General features: G+C 35.4%; 1 protein-coding gene across 14 annotated transcripts in view; it reads left to right on the top strand.

The window, feature by feature from the left end:
• Rfx3 (regulatory factor X3) overlaps nucleotides 1-14,671 on the top strand; it is a 246,388-nt gene that overhangs the window by 128,868 nt on the left and 102,849 nt on the right. For all 14 annotated transcript variants that reach the window (XM_031390020.1, XM_031390027.1, XM_031390031.1 and 11 more), the window contains one exon: nucleotides 9,645-9,742. In XM_031390020.1, coding sequence (XP_031245880.1) covers nucleotides 9,645-9,742 — 98 coding nt within the window. The remainder of the gene's footprint in view (nucleotides 1-9,644; nucleotides 9,743-14,671) is intronic.

The following is a 14,671-nucleotide window of genomic DNA, read 5'->3' as shown; positions in this document are numbered from 1 at the left end:
AATAAGCACTGAGTGGTGGTCTGGAGATGTTGTTGTCTTTAAAGTCATGCCTTGAAGCATGACAATCTGACTTCTACCCCCCGATCCATGGAGTCATGGAAAAGTGCATGGAAGAGCAGGGGTGGACCTTGCTTGTAATCCTGCCTCCTGGGAAAGGGATCCCTGGGGCATATTAGCCAGCTAGTATATCAGACTGGGTAAGTTCCAGGCCAGTGGGGGAGCCTGGAGAGAGGGAGAGAGGAGGATAGAGGGAGAGAAAGAGGGAAAGAAAGAGGGAGAGAAAGGGAGAAAGAGAGAGAATATGAATGGAAATAGTACTTGAGGAGTGATATTCAAGCTTAACTTCCATACATATGCACATGCACCCATACACACCTGAACACTAAATACACACACAGGCATACTCTCTCCAAAACACACACACACATACACACGTATGCACATACACGCACACACATATACATGCACACAGTTATATCAGACCAGTAATAAATAAGTGTATCTTTGTATAAATAAGAATTTTGTTTATCACAATTTTATTTTACCAAGTCAACATGAACATGCTGAGCATAATAGTGTATCATCATAATCCCCTTGTTAGGAAAGCTGAGTAGAACTCTTAAGTTGAAGACTAGCCTCAACATTATAAGAAAATGTATTAGTAAACAACAAATATAAACCTAAAGCTAAAATGACACTGATTTTATACGAAGAAAGACTTTGTTCACAAGAACCTTCAAAATCAGTAATGGAGGACAAACCAGTGTCATGGATTAGTGGGCATAAGGTATGAAAAGCTATTCACAAAGCATGAAAGTCAAACAGCCAATAAATATGTTGAGAGATTGTAGCCACACTGTTGAACATAGCCCAGGTTGGCCTTGCTCTCCTGGTCTTCCTTTCTTGTTCTTCAGCCCTGGAATTACAGCATTTATACCAAACACAGCTTAAGGTAAATACATATTTTCACTTTAAAACAAGTGGGCTTTGCTTTGATTTGCAGTGCTGGCATAGAATTCATATTCTTATACATGCTAGTCAAGTATTCTACGATTGAGCTATATCAACAATTAGTGGAGTAATTCTTTATAGTTCTTTATATAATGAAAAGTAACCTAACTGCTGCTCCCTAACAGTGAAACATTTAAATAATCTTTATCTATATTGTAGGATATTCTAAAGTCAATTAACAGTAGCTTTAGGAGGATGTAAATATATATCACATATACATATATACACACAGAGATATAAACAGTTCTCAGTTGTATTACTGAGTAAAGAAAACTAATTAGTAAAAATACACTATATTTTAGTAATTTGGTAAAACACTGGAGGAAGAATAAGATGCTCATATTTCCCCTTGATAATACATGTTCTTACCTCTTAAGAGCCCTACCGTACAAGAACCATGTCTGTTTCCATGTGCATAAACATCGTTCCAGGTATATATAGGCATTAAAGTGTATATTTTATTTTTTTCAAAATATTACTTAGTGTATGTAGTGTATTGTGGTAGTAGTGTACTCTAGTGGGCCTTGAGAAGAAATAATGCTTAAGAAGTTACAATAACTATGATAAAATGTTATTCTTTGAATACTTTCAAGTGACTTCAAGCATCAAGTGTTTTGATGGTAGCCTGTTTGGGAATACAGTAGAAGGTAGGCAGTTAGAAATGTATGTTTTTAATTGTCTACCATTTGATTTCCTAGGTTCTTATGTGGTTAGGAGGAGACTGAATCTATCAGGAATGAACTGCTTTGTGATTATATTCAAAGCCCAAATGAAACTTCTTCAGGTTGCCCATAGCAGTCACATAGTTTTAGTAAATAATCCTAGGGAGTTTATACTTCAGGTTGTCTAGAGCCCTGTTGCAGTTGGTCTATAGCCCTGGTTTGAATTTAAGAAGAGTTATTTCAAGTGAAGAAACAGTGTCTAAAGAACCAAGATTTCCTTTAAAATCACAACCTACACAGTGTGTAAGTGGAGGAGCCAGCCACCCAGGGGCCACGGAGTGAATTTATTATACATGGAAGCAAATTCAAGCTTCTGTTACAATGAATGTTGTCATTCCCTACTGTCAAGCTCCCATCTTCCTTGTCTTCACAGAGGCTCACCACTCTTAGGAGACTAAAAGACTTATTTTGGCTAACACTGACTGTCTTAGGATGAACTTTATAAATATTAACATTGTAGAGAAACTCACTCTCCTCAGGAAGTGCAGTGAGAGAGAACTTGAGTAACTTCCCCCTTAAACCGTCCTGCGATTTCACCATGCCTTGTTCTCTGTGATTCTGTGCTTATGCATCAGTCACCTTTACCTACAGTCAGTCTGGCATTCACATTGATGGTAGGTGTTTTCTTGGTAGAATGTATTAAAAAGCTTATGACAGAATTTATATTGCTTTTAACCAAACTGAGAAAAACAATTTTTTGTGTGATTTCTATTTCCTTGCTCCCTGCTTGTTAAATCACCAGCTTTTCCTTTGTGCCTTTTCTTTCTGGCATCTTGAGGCCAGCTTGCAAACACTGCTCTCTTAACTTTTCTATCTTTGGCTATATCCTATGCCTCTAGTTTGGTAGTTTGTGATTCGCACTTCTCATGGGTAGCTTTTGTCATTAATGCAGCTTCTTCGCAGTCAGCTTTCTCCACCCACCCACACTACCTGCTATTACACAATATTTTCCCTCCTGTTTCACTTTTGGTCAGATGCATAGCAGCCTTTCACCTAACTGCTCTTGTATCTTGTCTTTTTAATCTGGTCAGAACTCTTGCAGTGTCTCTCGTAGGCCTGTTAGAGTGATGTTAGTACAGCTTTATGTAGTTCTCAAGATGAACACTTAAAGCACTTGGTGCCAACTAAATGTATAATGATTCCACTTATGAGTAGGATAATTATCTTGACATAAGGAAGAATTTTTTACAAAGACACTAGAAAGCTTCTCAACTGACTAATGAACTTAACAATTATATGTGATTTCATTTACCATTGAGAAGGATTTCTGCTTTGAAGTATGATTCATGTTCTTTTTCTTGAAACACATCCAAAATAACATATTGTGTAAATTTATCCTCAAAATATACTAATTGATTCTGTTGAACTAGCACATGTTCCTGTGGTGTATAATTTGCTTTGATATTCCTTTCTATTGTAATAAGGCAAATTATGAGAAATATACATTGAATAAGCACATAGGCTCTGAGTATTAAACTGTGAATGGTGGTATAAGTGCTTGTTTATTTAAATATATACCCATAGGTGACACTAAAGTATCTACACTACCTTGTCACTATGAATATAAATGTATTATTTCATATATTTACATTTGGCAATATATTTTTGGTTCAATGGGCAGAATAACTATCTTGTATAGAACGTTGTTCTAATGAGACCTTCATTACTGCCAACATTTTAGGCTTTTAAAAATTGGTCCAAAGCCATTTTGAGCTTCATGTATTCAAGCACCCTTATTCTTTATTCACTGATTAGTTTATTATAAAAACTATTGATTAACTATATCAAATCCACCTTTTTCCATATCTTTTTCAATTCATATTTTAGGCACTTAATTCTTTACTAAAATTAAAATTATTGAAAAATATTTATTAGTTTTAGAAGCATTTTGGAAACTCATTTGGAAAAGCAAATGAAATTAAAAGATGAATTTCAGTATAGTATACTTAATTTTTTCTAAGGACCTGGTGAGGGCTAATAGCAGCAGATGTGTCATGTTAGAGATTCTACAAAGAGATATGGGAAATAAGGTCATTGGATATGCTGATGAAATACTGATAGGAGTTAGTTTCCTATCTCAATCAGAAATGCTTACTTGAATTTTCCTGCATTCACCTAATGGAAATTAAAGTGGAAATCAGTTTCTAATGTACAACCTCTTAGCACAGATGCAACCATCACTTAATGTTTAACAGAATATCAATTAATATTTGAAAATTTGAATCATAGTTGTTTTAGAAAGTAAAAATATAATGCAATGTAAAAAATTCTCTTCATTTTTATGCCAGTTGAAACAGTGTTTAAAATGGCCTTTTCCAGAGAATGCAGAAATGACTCTTAAGAGCACTTGTGGTTTTTTTACAGTAAACTTGAGTCCAGGTCTTAGCACTCATCTCAAACAGCTTGCAACTGCTTTCAACTCTAGCTCCAGTGGCCTCTGTGGATACACACATGCATACAAATAGGATACCCTCACACAGATATATCTATATAAATAAAAATATGTCTTTAAAAGTTGTTTTGTTTACTTTCAAATAATAAATATTTCACAGTAGCTTCATTATTCTTCAATAAAAGTTGATACCTAAATTTAGAAGATAATATAAATTTTATAAATATTCATTGGCAATTCATTTGCAAGGTATAGTACACTATTTAACTATTGCGTACTTATAAATATATAGTATATATTATATATATGGTAAGAGGAACAGAGATGGAGAGGGAGGTGGGGAGGGAGGGGGTGGAGGGGGGGAGAGGAAGAGAGAAAGAGTGTTTAACTTGTTTGGGGCTTTGGGCTAACATCATAATAATTTGTAAATAAAATAGAATGGGCTGGGTTCCGCCATTCTCTATTTGTGTTTTGTGAGTGAGTTTACTGACCAGAGTAGACCATCTTATGGCTTTGCCTCTTCCCTAGATCTCACCAGTTCTGATGCTAAGTGGAGAGGAGGGAACACTTTGTGGCCTTATAATCTACCTCTATTAATAAGGAGCTCCACTCCCAAACAAAATTAAATGATAAGCATAAATCGAAAAGTAAAGTTTTTAAAAGCATCTTAGCTTAATGGTATGTTTGTGTGTGTGAATGTGTGTGTGTGTGAATGTGTGTGTATATGTGTGTGTGTGTGTGTGTGTGTGTGTGTATTTTACCACTGGGGATGTGTCCTTAATTTTGCTTACAGCACTGTGATGCAACCCTTGAAGGGATGTGCTCTCACCTTCCCAGCAATGTCTTTTTCCATCTCTTACTGTACAGAAACCGATTGATAGGCATCTGTAGTCCCTATTTCAGTTGTTTAGTCCTTTCCCCATTTACCATGTCTGTTCTTTGACTAGGTAGGTGCTGTGGAGAATCAAGCCCTAGTTTCACATTGTCCTGAGATGTCTCCATGTGACCAAGCTGCTCTCTGTATATTGCTGTCCTTGATAAATCTCTAATAGGATTTTACTTGAGATTCTTGACATTTATGATTTATTTCTACTTTAATTATAAAATCTCATAAATGTATACAATTACTGATGAACATTTATTATGCATGGATGTGATAAAAATAATAGAATTCAAAAATAAAATTTGCATGATCATCAAAATTTATTGTGTTACCAAAAAGGCCTATACCATATTTTACTTTTATTTAATTGTTTTACATAATTAAAAAAATCACTTGTTTGTTATTTTTACTTTATGCAAAGGAAATTATTATTGGAAGAAGCTATGGTACTGTAAGATGGTTCATTGCTTAAGAGTAGGTACTATTCTTGTAGAATACCTGAGTTTGACTCTGAGTACCCATGTTAGTTGGCACATTAGTACCGGCAATTACAGATTGAGGGGATCCAATGCTTCCAGCCTCTGACAGCACCTAGACTCACATATCCATACACATAGCAGGTACATATAATTCAAAAATAAACAGATGAACAAATCTGCTACTAAATACTCAAATATTAAGTAACTCAGAAGGAGTATAGTTAGTTTTTGTAGCCAAAATTCACCAATCTTGCGCTCTCCTGATATTGAGCCCAGAAAGAATTCCTGAAAAATGACTGAAAACACTGCTGCAAAAGACTTTTATCTTTGTTTGTTTCATGTAAGAGGTCATTTCCAGTCGTGTTTGTTTGAACATCTTTACAAGTAGGAGTGCTGTACTGCAGTTTGTGTCCACAATATATTAATAATATTCATTTTTAAAATGAAAGAGCAATATGAACTTATAGAATAAAAATATGAACCTAACAGCTCACCATTTTCCATATGACTCAAACTTTGTGTTACTCTATCAAGTCCACTTTGTGATTTTACTTATGTGTGGGTGCACCTATATATATTCACATGTATACACACAGATACAAATCCAATCCTACTGAAAGTATGAGTCTGTAATAATGATATATGGGTGTGAGTTCATCAGCTACATCTAATGTGCATCTCTCAGTGAGAATGGGAGTGCTAGTACAAAATTGGTCCAAGTTTCTGTTTGGTTTTTCCATAGTACTAAAACTTCTCTGGACAAAAGTGTGTTTAAAAAATTTAAAAAGTGTCCAAAGTATGAAGACTAACATATACATAACTACACATTCTAGTTCAATTTAAGAAGCAAAATAAACAGATTAAAAATGTAAAGCCATTTATAATCTTAAAATGGAGAAGATGGTAAACATTCATAGGACAGATACTATACATAGTATATCTAGCCACATGAAGAGAAACAGACAGATTATTACTTGGAGAAAATAATGTAAAGGAAGAGAAAAGTCTAGTTGTATATTTGAATAAATAAACTTCAATATTTTATACAGTGCTTAGAATAAAAATACCATAAACCAGTAAAAAAAAAAGGACTCCAACATGCAGGAAATTGTAAAATTTACTAATAAGCTGATGACAACATTACATTTAGAGGACAATGCATATAGCTTTTGTAAGTTTGATAATAAATGTAATAAGAGAATTTTCATTTTCAAAATTACCTTATTCTAGAATTATGAAAACTACCAAATATATTGATAACTGGTGTTTTCTTAAGAATGCAGGCATATGCTTACGTATATATCATGGAAGATCCATAGACACAAATATATGTAAAACCTACATGAAAATGTACTCTTCGAAGGCATGTTGTACCTTAGTTAAAATAATGAGGTTTATAAAAACAGAAGAAGTAAAACCTTAAAGATTATGAGGAGTGGAAGTATTTAAAAAACTTCAGTAAAACACTTTGTACAATGTAGAGCTAACCCTAAAAGAACAAAGTAACATTTATATGCCTTTTAATAAGACCTCTAAGACATCTGAGAGGATAAAAATGGGTGCTATAGACATCTCCCCTTCCATGTTTCTATGTCCTTTGATACAGTCATCATTACTGTTTTGTTTATGCAGCCATTTCTAGGAGACTGAGAGACAGCACACTGCCTGCTCATCAGGCTTTTTATAGAAATCTCTTAATAAGAAAATGACAGGAAATTCTAACTACCACAAGCTTACAACTTTTATTAACATATTTTCTAGAAAGTAGCCTTTGATGATTACTAGAATTACTAGGAAAAAAAAAAAGGTCATTAGCCTAAATAACTGGATTACAGCTGTCGAGTCTTTACACGTAACTTGATATTGGTGCCTAACCCCTTATACCTAACTTGGTATTGTAGGTGGCTTCGTTATCAGCCAACGGGCAGGTGCAATACGAAGCTCCCAGCTTCTAATATCAGAACATCTTTCACCTCTAGATTTTTATGTGACTTTTAATCCTGTGTGTATAGGGGTTGGAGGGGGAGAATGAGCACATGAGTGCAGGTACTCTTGGAGGCCCGAGGCACTTAATTGTCCATAGCTGGAGTTATAGGCGGTTGTGACTGCTCAGAGTAGACTCTGGGAACCAATGTGTTGTTAGTGGAATGATATGCCATCTCTCTAGCCCTGAGCAGCTAGATTTTAATCACCAATTTATAAGGCTCTGCCAGTGCCCAACTAATACAGAAGTAGAGGCTCACAGCCATCCATTGGACTGAGCACAGGGTCCAGAATGAAGGAGCTAGAGAAAGGGCCCAAGGAGCTGGAGAGTTTGCAGTCCCTTAGGACGAACAACAATATGAACTAACTAGTACCAGAGCTCCCAGGGACTAAACCACCAACCAAAGAGCATATATGGTGGGACTTATGGCTTCAGGTGCATATGTATAGCAGAGGATGGCCAAGTCGGTCATCAGTGGGAGGAGAGGCCTTTGGTCCTATGAAGGTTCTGTGCCCCAGTGTAGGGGAATGCCAGTGCCAGGAAGTAGGAGAGGATGGGTTGGTGAGCAGGAGGATGGGGCGGCAGGGAATAGTTTTTTTTTTTTTTTTCCTGGAGGGGAAACCGGGAAAGGGGATATCATTTGAAATGTAAATAAAGAAAATATCTAAGAAAAAATAAATTAAAAAAAAAAAACAGCACAAAATTTAGCGATGCTGTTCACCAAGTCTAGAAAGCCAGAATGCCTTTGAAGTAAAGGACCCATTTTTTCCCTCTAGATGATAAGAGGCAATATATAAAAAGAATGGGAAACTTTTATTGATTAAGGTGTGAAGCACCTTATTGCACTATAGGAAATGCTTTGACATCTTTATTTGAACAGACACACATGGGACTGGTCATTGGAATAATGAATTCCAGATGATATGATAGAACTGTTAATGCTTTAATAATTTTGATCTCTTGGGAGTGGAGAAAATGCTCAGTGGTTAGCGTTTATCTTGCCCTTGTGGAGGACATGGGTTTGGTGCAGATATATATACACATAACTATGAGAAATAAATCTTTGTAATAATTTCCATTTCTTAGAAATAACAAACTGTGGCCCGTGAGGTGGCTCAGTGCGAAAAGGTTCTTACTACTAAGCCTGATAACCTGAGTTTGGTTCTAGAATGCACACAGTGGAAGTAGAATGTCTGCCAAGATCCATGTACCTCTCCTCCATAAGTCAGTAAGTCAGTGTAGATAAAGGAAACATGATCCTGGAATTGCTTTTAATAATCCTGCATGTGTGGGGGGCAGGGAGTAAAAGGAAAAGACAGTGATAGTTATTTCAAAAATGAATGCATGAAGTTTGTTAAGTTAATTTTAAACATTTGAGTGTTTAAATTTTTATATTATTCGATTATTATTGTAATGTTTAATTTTTGAGATTATAATACAATTATATCACTTCCTAACTTCCCTCTGTCCCCTACAACCCATTCCATGTCACTTGCCCTTGCTTTTTTCAAATTTATGACCTTTTTTCTTTAATTGATTTGAATTATGTTTACATGTGAATATATTCCTAAATGTATAAAGTGCAACCTGCTGAGTCCATAAGAGATCATTGATTTGCTATCCAGCACCAAATGCTCAGTCACATGAAAAAATAAATATACAAGGAACATATGGAATGAGATGGCTGTTTTTAATTAAAAATAAATTTAGCTTTAGTTTAAAAGTTAAAATGGAGTAGAATTTCGTAAGTCATCAAAATCAGTGAGAAACTTTCAGAATGTTAAACATAAAGCTGTGTGTATGTACACACTGAGAAGAAAATTATAGCATTATTTGTGTATGTGCTATAATTGATCTAGGCAAAATTTCTTAACTTGAAAGTACTATACTCCTAAGAGATTTCAGTGCTAGCCATCTCCTGTTGATCAGTATTCTGGAGAAATGTTTGAGATAGATCTAATGTGTACTCTTCCTGTTCCTCCCACTTTCCATGGACCTAATCCTCTTTTATGGTCAGCCCCTTGCCATGGGTCTAGTGTGGTGTACCCTTTGTGTTTTCTGCTCACCATGGGTCTAATGTGTACCCTTTGTGTTGGCCCCTTGCCATGAATCTAATGTGGCATACCCTTTCTCTGTCTACCTCTTAACCATAATCTTCATATTTGTTTTTCAGGTGCAGCAGGTACAGACAGTTCAGCAGGTCCAACATGTCTACCCAGCTCAGGTGCAGTATGTGGAAGGAAGTGACACTGTCTATACCAATGGAGCAATGTAAGTTAGATGCTGACATCTGATTGCTTCCCCCAACTCAGAAAAATACTCTTCTTTCTAATACAGCCCTCTACTCCTGGGCTTGTTTGCATGTTTTGAAACATTTATGTTGCTTTTGTTTTACTGTGACAGGGTTATTTAAATTAAACTGGTATTTAGAGCTTTATCTATGTTTATTAATAAAATAACTGTACTTTCTTCTCAGCCTTCCCAGATTATTTTAAATTGTTCAAATTGTGTGTGCTTTAGCAATTTTCCCTAAATTGAGAAAAACTTGTATTTCTTGTTAAAAATGTCCATGTTTTAATAATGTCTTAGCATCTGTGATTTTTAAATGTCAAGCTGGATATGTATGAGGTTTGTGTTTATCTGTAAATTTGTATAAAGTCATATATAAGGGATTTTTGCAGACTTCCACACAGTTAAATCTACATAAAAAGAGATGATCTTCCATGAATCTTCTTTCCTCACTCAAGTCAGCCTCCCTAGCTGCCTCGCCTCCTCTGCATCGACAATAGTAGCAATCCGTATATTTATTGGCTTTCTGCAGCCACTGGATTGAAAGTCAGTGAATTATTATAAATGAAGAAACTAAAAGGTACTCCAGCCTGGGTTTTTGTTAGTGGACAGTATCTGATAGTACCTATGTGAAGTCAAGTCTCTCGGTGTCTTCCTCCAGCCCTCCGATTTCCGTGCCCTTTGCATCCCTGGGGTGTATGTCCTCCTGCCGTTTGTGCTCCGAGCATCCCAGTAGGAACTGCACTCCTCATGGCCTTATAGCTTGGGGTGCTTCTTGTATCCCTGCAATGTGGCTGCTCTTCATGATAACTCTTCTGACTTTGCTTCTTTCCATGCTTGCTTCCATTGATCCCAATGATCCGAGCCTGTGAGCTCTCAGAGGGCCTGCATTTTACCCACTGCAGTAACTGTAACAAGACAAGCAAGCATGCATGATGGAGTCCATTTGAAGTTATTCATCATATGATTATGACTAAAAGCTTACATTTGGTTTAATTATGTATTAGTATTATATTCTGAACTTTCTATTATTTCATTATGGAGGTGGGATATACTCTAATCAAATTCAGTAGTCAGATGATTTCAGGATATATTTATTGTTCCTGACCTGAGGTCTGGAACATGATAGTGGGAAATGGAAAGAAAGCTCCTCTTTTGTCTTTTTCCTTTTCTTTTGTAAATTAGAATACAAAGTTGGTCTCATTATGGCATTTCAAAGATAATTTATTTTTGTCAAAATTCCCTATTTATTTCCCCCTGAGATCCCCCTCCTTATATCTTGCCATATGTGGTAGCCACTTGCTCTTTTCATAGCACATGTGTCTCCATTGCTTCTCAAACCTTTTTCTTCTTATCCCCTTCCTAGTTTATTGATCTGTATATACTCCCACACCCATATGAATATGAAGCAGGAGCTGAAGAAAGGGCTTAGCAGTTAAGAGCACTGGCTGCTTCCCGGAGGATCTGTATTTGATTCTTAGAACCCATGTGGCAGCTCATAATCATCTGTAACTTGTGTTCCAAGGGACTAGCCTTCTCTGGCCTCTGCAATCATTATGAAAAAAATCGTATATGAAAAAAATCATATGAAATTCATATGCTGAAAAAATTAATTAAAAATAAAGCTTAGGATCCACATAAGAGATCAACATGTAATATTTTTCTTTCTAAGTCTAGGTTACCTTAGTTGATACAGTAGTATCCAGATTTATCCATTTCCTGTAAATTTTATAACGTACTATTCTTTATGGATGAATAAAATACTATTGTACACATTTCAATGGGATATATAGACTAATTCCATTTTTTGCTGTTTACAGAAAAGAAGTGCTAAGATTGGTGTGCATGTAGTTCTTTACATATTCTACATAATTGGCAGGTTTTTTTCCACCAATCTGTAGACTATCCATTCTGCTGATTGTCTCTTGCTTTCTAAGAGGTCATTTTAATTTCATTTGTTGCTTTTGTCAATTCAGGGTTATTTCCTGTGTTATTGGAGTCATATTTAGATCCCATTTACAAGTTCTTAGGGTTATGCTCTATGCCTTGTTCAGGAATATTTTGCCTATAAGTGTGATTTGAAATATTTGTCCTCAGCTGTTTTAGCATTTCAGATATTGAGTCAATGTCTTTGGTCTACCCATAGGGCAGTTGTCAATTTAGGCAAACAGATAAAGATATAATTGCATTTTTCTTCAGGTAAATATCCAGTTTTGTCCCCACCATTTATTGAATAGGATGGACATCTGTTTCTTCAGGTATGCTTTGGGCAACTTTGTCAAAGTAGGTCTTATAGCTATGTGAGGTTTTCTCTGGATACTCTCTTGAGTTTGCTAGGTTGGCCTCTCTATCTTCCTTCCTTTTTGTGTATCATCTTTCTTTGTCACTGTGGTTCTGTAGCACAATTGGAAGTCAGTTAATATGATATTTTGACACTTCCCACAGTTTACTTTCTGCTTACAGTATCTTTGACTATTTGTGGCCTTTTTTGCTTTCATATGAATTTTTAGGCTCTTTCCCCCAACTTATGTGAAGACTCCCTTGAATTTTGATGGCGATTAGACTACTCTGTGTCTTACTTTGGGTGACAGAGCCAGTTCTGCTTTGGGCTGGCTGGTCTTTCCAGCATCTAGTGTCAACTTCCTTTGTGAGTGTCTTAAAATTTACATTGCAAAGTTCTTGAGGTACTTATTTTTTGCTTTTATAAGCTATTTTAATTGGGGTATTTTTAATTTCTCAGCATGTTTGTTACTGATGTATAAAAAAGGTGTTGACTTTTATATGTAGATTTAAAGCATATAACTCCACCAAAATTATTTATCAGATTCAACATGTTTCTTAATGATGTTTAATATTTTGTTGAAGTCTATTATAATAATTTCTGTTTCATCTCTAATTTTATTTATTTAGGTCTTATATCTATGCCTTTTTGTTAGCTTGGCTAAGGGGTTGCCAATCCTATTAATCTTTCAATGAGTCATCTGTTTCATCTGTTGTGTGACTTGTTCTTTTAGCCTCTATATCGTTGATTTGTGCTCCATCTAGTCTTTACTTTTTTGCATGTACTGAGTTTGGGTAGTCTCTTGTTTTTCAAAGTGGTGAGGTGTATCACAAAGTGTATTGTTCAGTCTCCAAGTGTTTGTTTTCTCTGAGTTTCCTCTTGAAATCAGGAATGAGTTTAGACTTTGTTATATTTAGGGCTTACATTATGGCCCCCAAACTGGTCAGATTTAGAGAAGATTGTATAAACTGCTGACAAGAACATGTGGTCCCTCTCTGTTGATTAGAATATTTGGAAGGCATCTACTAAGTCCTACTTGTCTATGGCATAATTTAGCTCTGAAATTCCTTTGCTCTTATTTTGATTGTATGACTTACATACATTTGCCAGTTGGGTTTCAGAGTTTCACACTGTGATTGTATGTGAGAACCTGTGTAACCTGTGTTATACTTGTACTATTTGTTTTATGGCACTGTAGCCGTAAGATTGGATACATAGTTATTTACAGATGTTAGCTTCTTGAAGAATTGTTCCTGTTGTTAATAGTAGCAGTATCCTTCTTTATCTCTTCTGACAGTTTCTAGTTTAGAATCTACTTTTCCGGATATGAGAGTCATTGTACCAGCTTTTCACAGTTTGCAGTTACCTGTATTCTTTGGCTCTCTTTACATGTTTTCCTTAGCTAAGTGTGTGTCTTAGACAGCAGATAGCTGGAATACTTTTCAAATCCAGTTTGTTTATAATTGGTGAGTTAGGCTGTTTGCCATAAGATTATTATTTTAAGGACTTTGCTATTTCTAATGATTTTGTTACTTAATTTTGTGGCTGGTTGGATTATTTTTGGTTTTCTTCTTCCTTCCCTGTTAGTTTTAGACATATGTTGAATATGGTCAGCTGTTTTCTTTCTTTACTTGGTTAATCGGTTCTTCTCATGGAACATATTGTTTTCTGTGTTTTCATGAGTAAGACTGCCTTTCTTCTTCCATGTATAGCACTATCTTAATAATACTCTCTTTTGAACTACTTTGGCTTTTGTATTTTGCCCTAGTTTTGTTTGTCTTGAAATGGTCTTATTTTTCCATTCGTTGTCAGTGTGAAGATAACTTTACTTGCTTTTGCTGACCTTGGTTGAATGTTACTTAAATTCAAAACTGGAGAAGAGGCTGGCTGAATGGATAGATGGAAATAGATAGATAGATAGATATGTGGATGATAGATAGGTAAATAGGTGCTAGATAAATAGGAAAATCATTCTTTGCTTTCCTAATTTTTGGGGGTTTGATGCAACACGTGATATTATTCCAGCGCTTATGTTTTATTTATGATTGACATTTTATATGATTTTTGCTTTCTATTTTGAACATCTTCACTTGAGAGCTGTGGGGATCCTCTTCTCTGGTCCTGTTTACAGTTCTTAAGTCCTCTTTGTTGTAATGCTCCCCAACCCCACACTTACCCTTAAGGTTTTAGGAAATTTTCTGCTGTTATTTGATTGAATACATTGTCTATACCTTTGGACATCCAGTTTCTTCTCTTTCATGGATTTTTAGATTTGGCCTCTTTAATGCCTTCAGACTTTTCATAAGCTTTGATCGTCCCATTAATATTTAAAAATATGTTTCTGAATATATTGTTATTTTGATTTTGTCTTCTCTGAAATTCATTTTACCTTTAGTTTGTTCATGAACCATTCTTTTTTAATATTGCAGTATAATTGCCATATGTTTCTACTGCTTCTGTTTAGTTCCTCCTCAGAGTCTCAATTTCTTGGTTGATTTTTTTTTTTAATCCATGTTTTTAAAATTTTCAGCTCCAAGTTCCCAATCATTTAATTCACTGTGGCTACTTTCTTGTCTGTGTCCTGAATGGATTCCCATATTTTGTTCATCTGCTTAATTTAGTGGCCTTTA

The sequence above is a fragment of the Mastomys coucha genome, unplaced genomic scaffold (genome assembly GCF_008632895.1).
Source record: "Mastomys coucha isolate ucsf_1 unplaced genomic scaffold, UCSF_Mcou_1 pScaffold21, whole genome shotgun sequence".
Lineage (NCBI taxonomy): Eukaryota > Metazoa > Chordata > Mammalia > Rodentia > Muridae > Mastomys > Mastomys coucha.
This window is presented reverse-complemented; position numbering and strand designations above follow the sequence as displayed.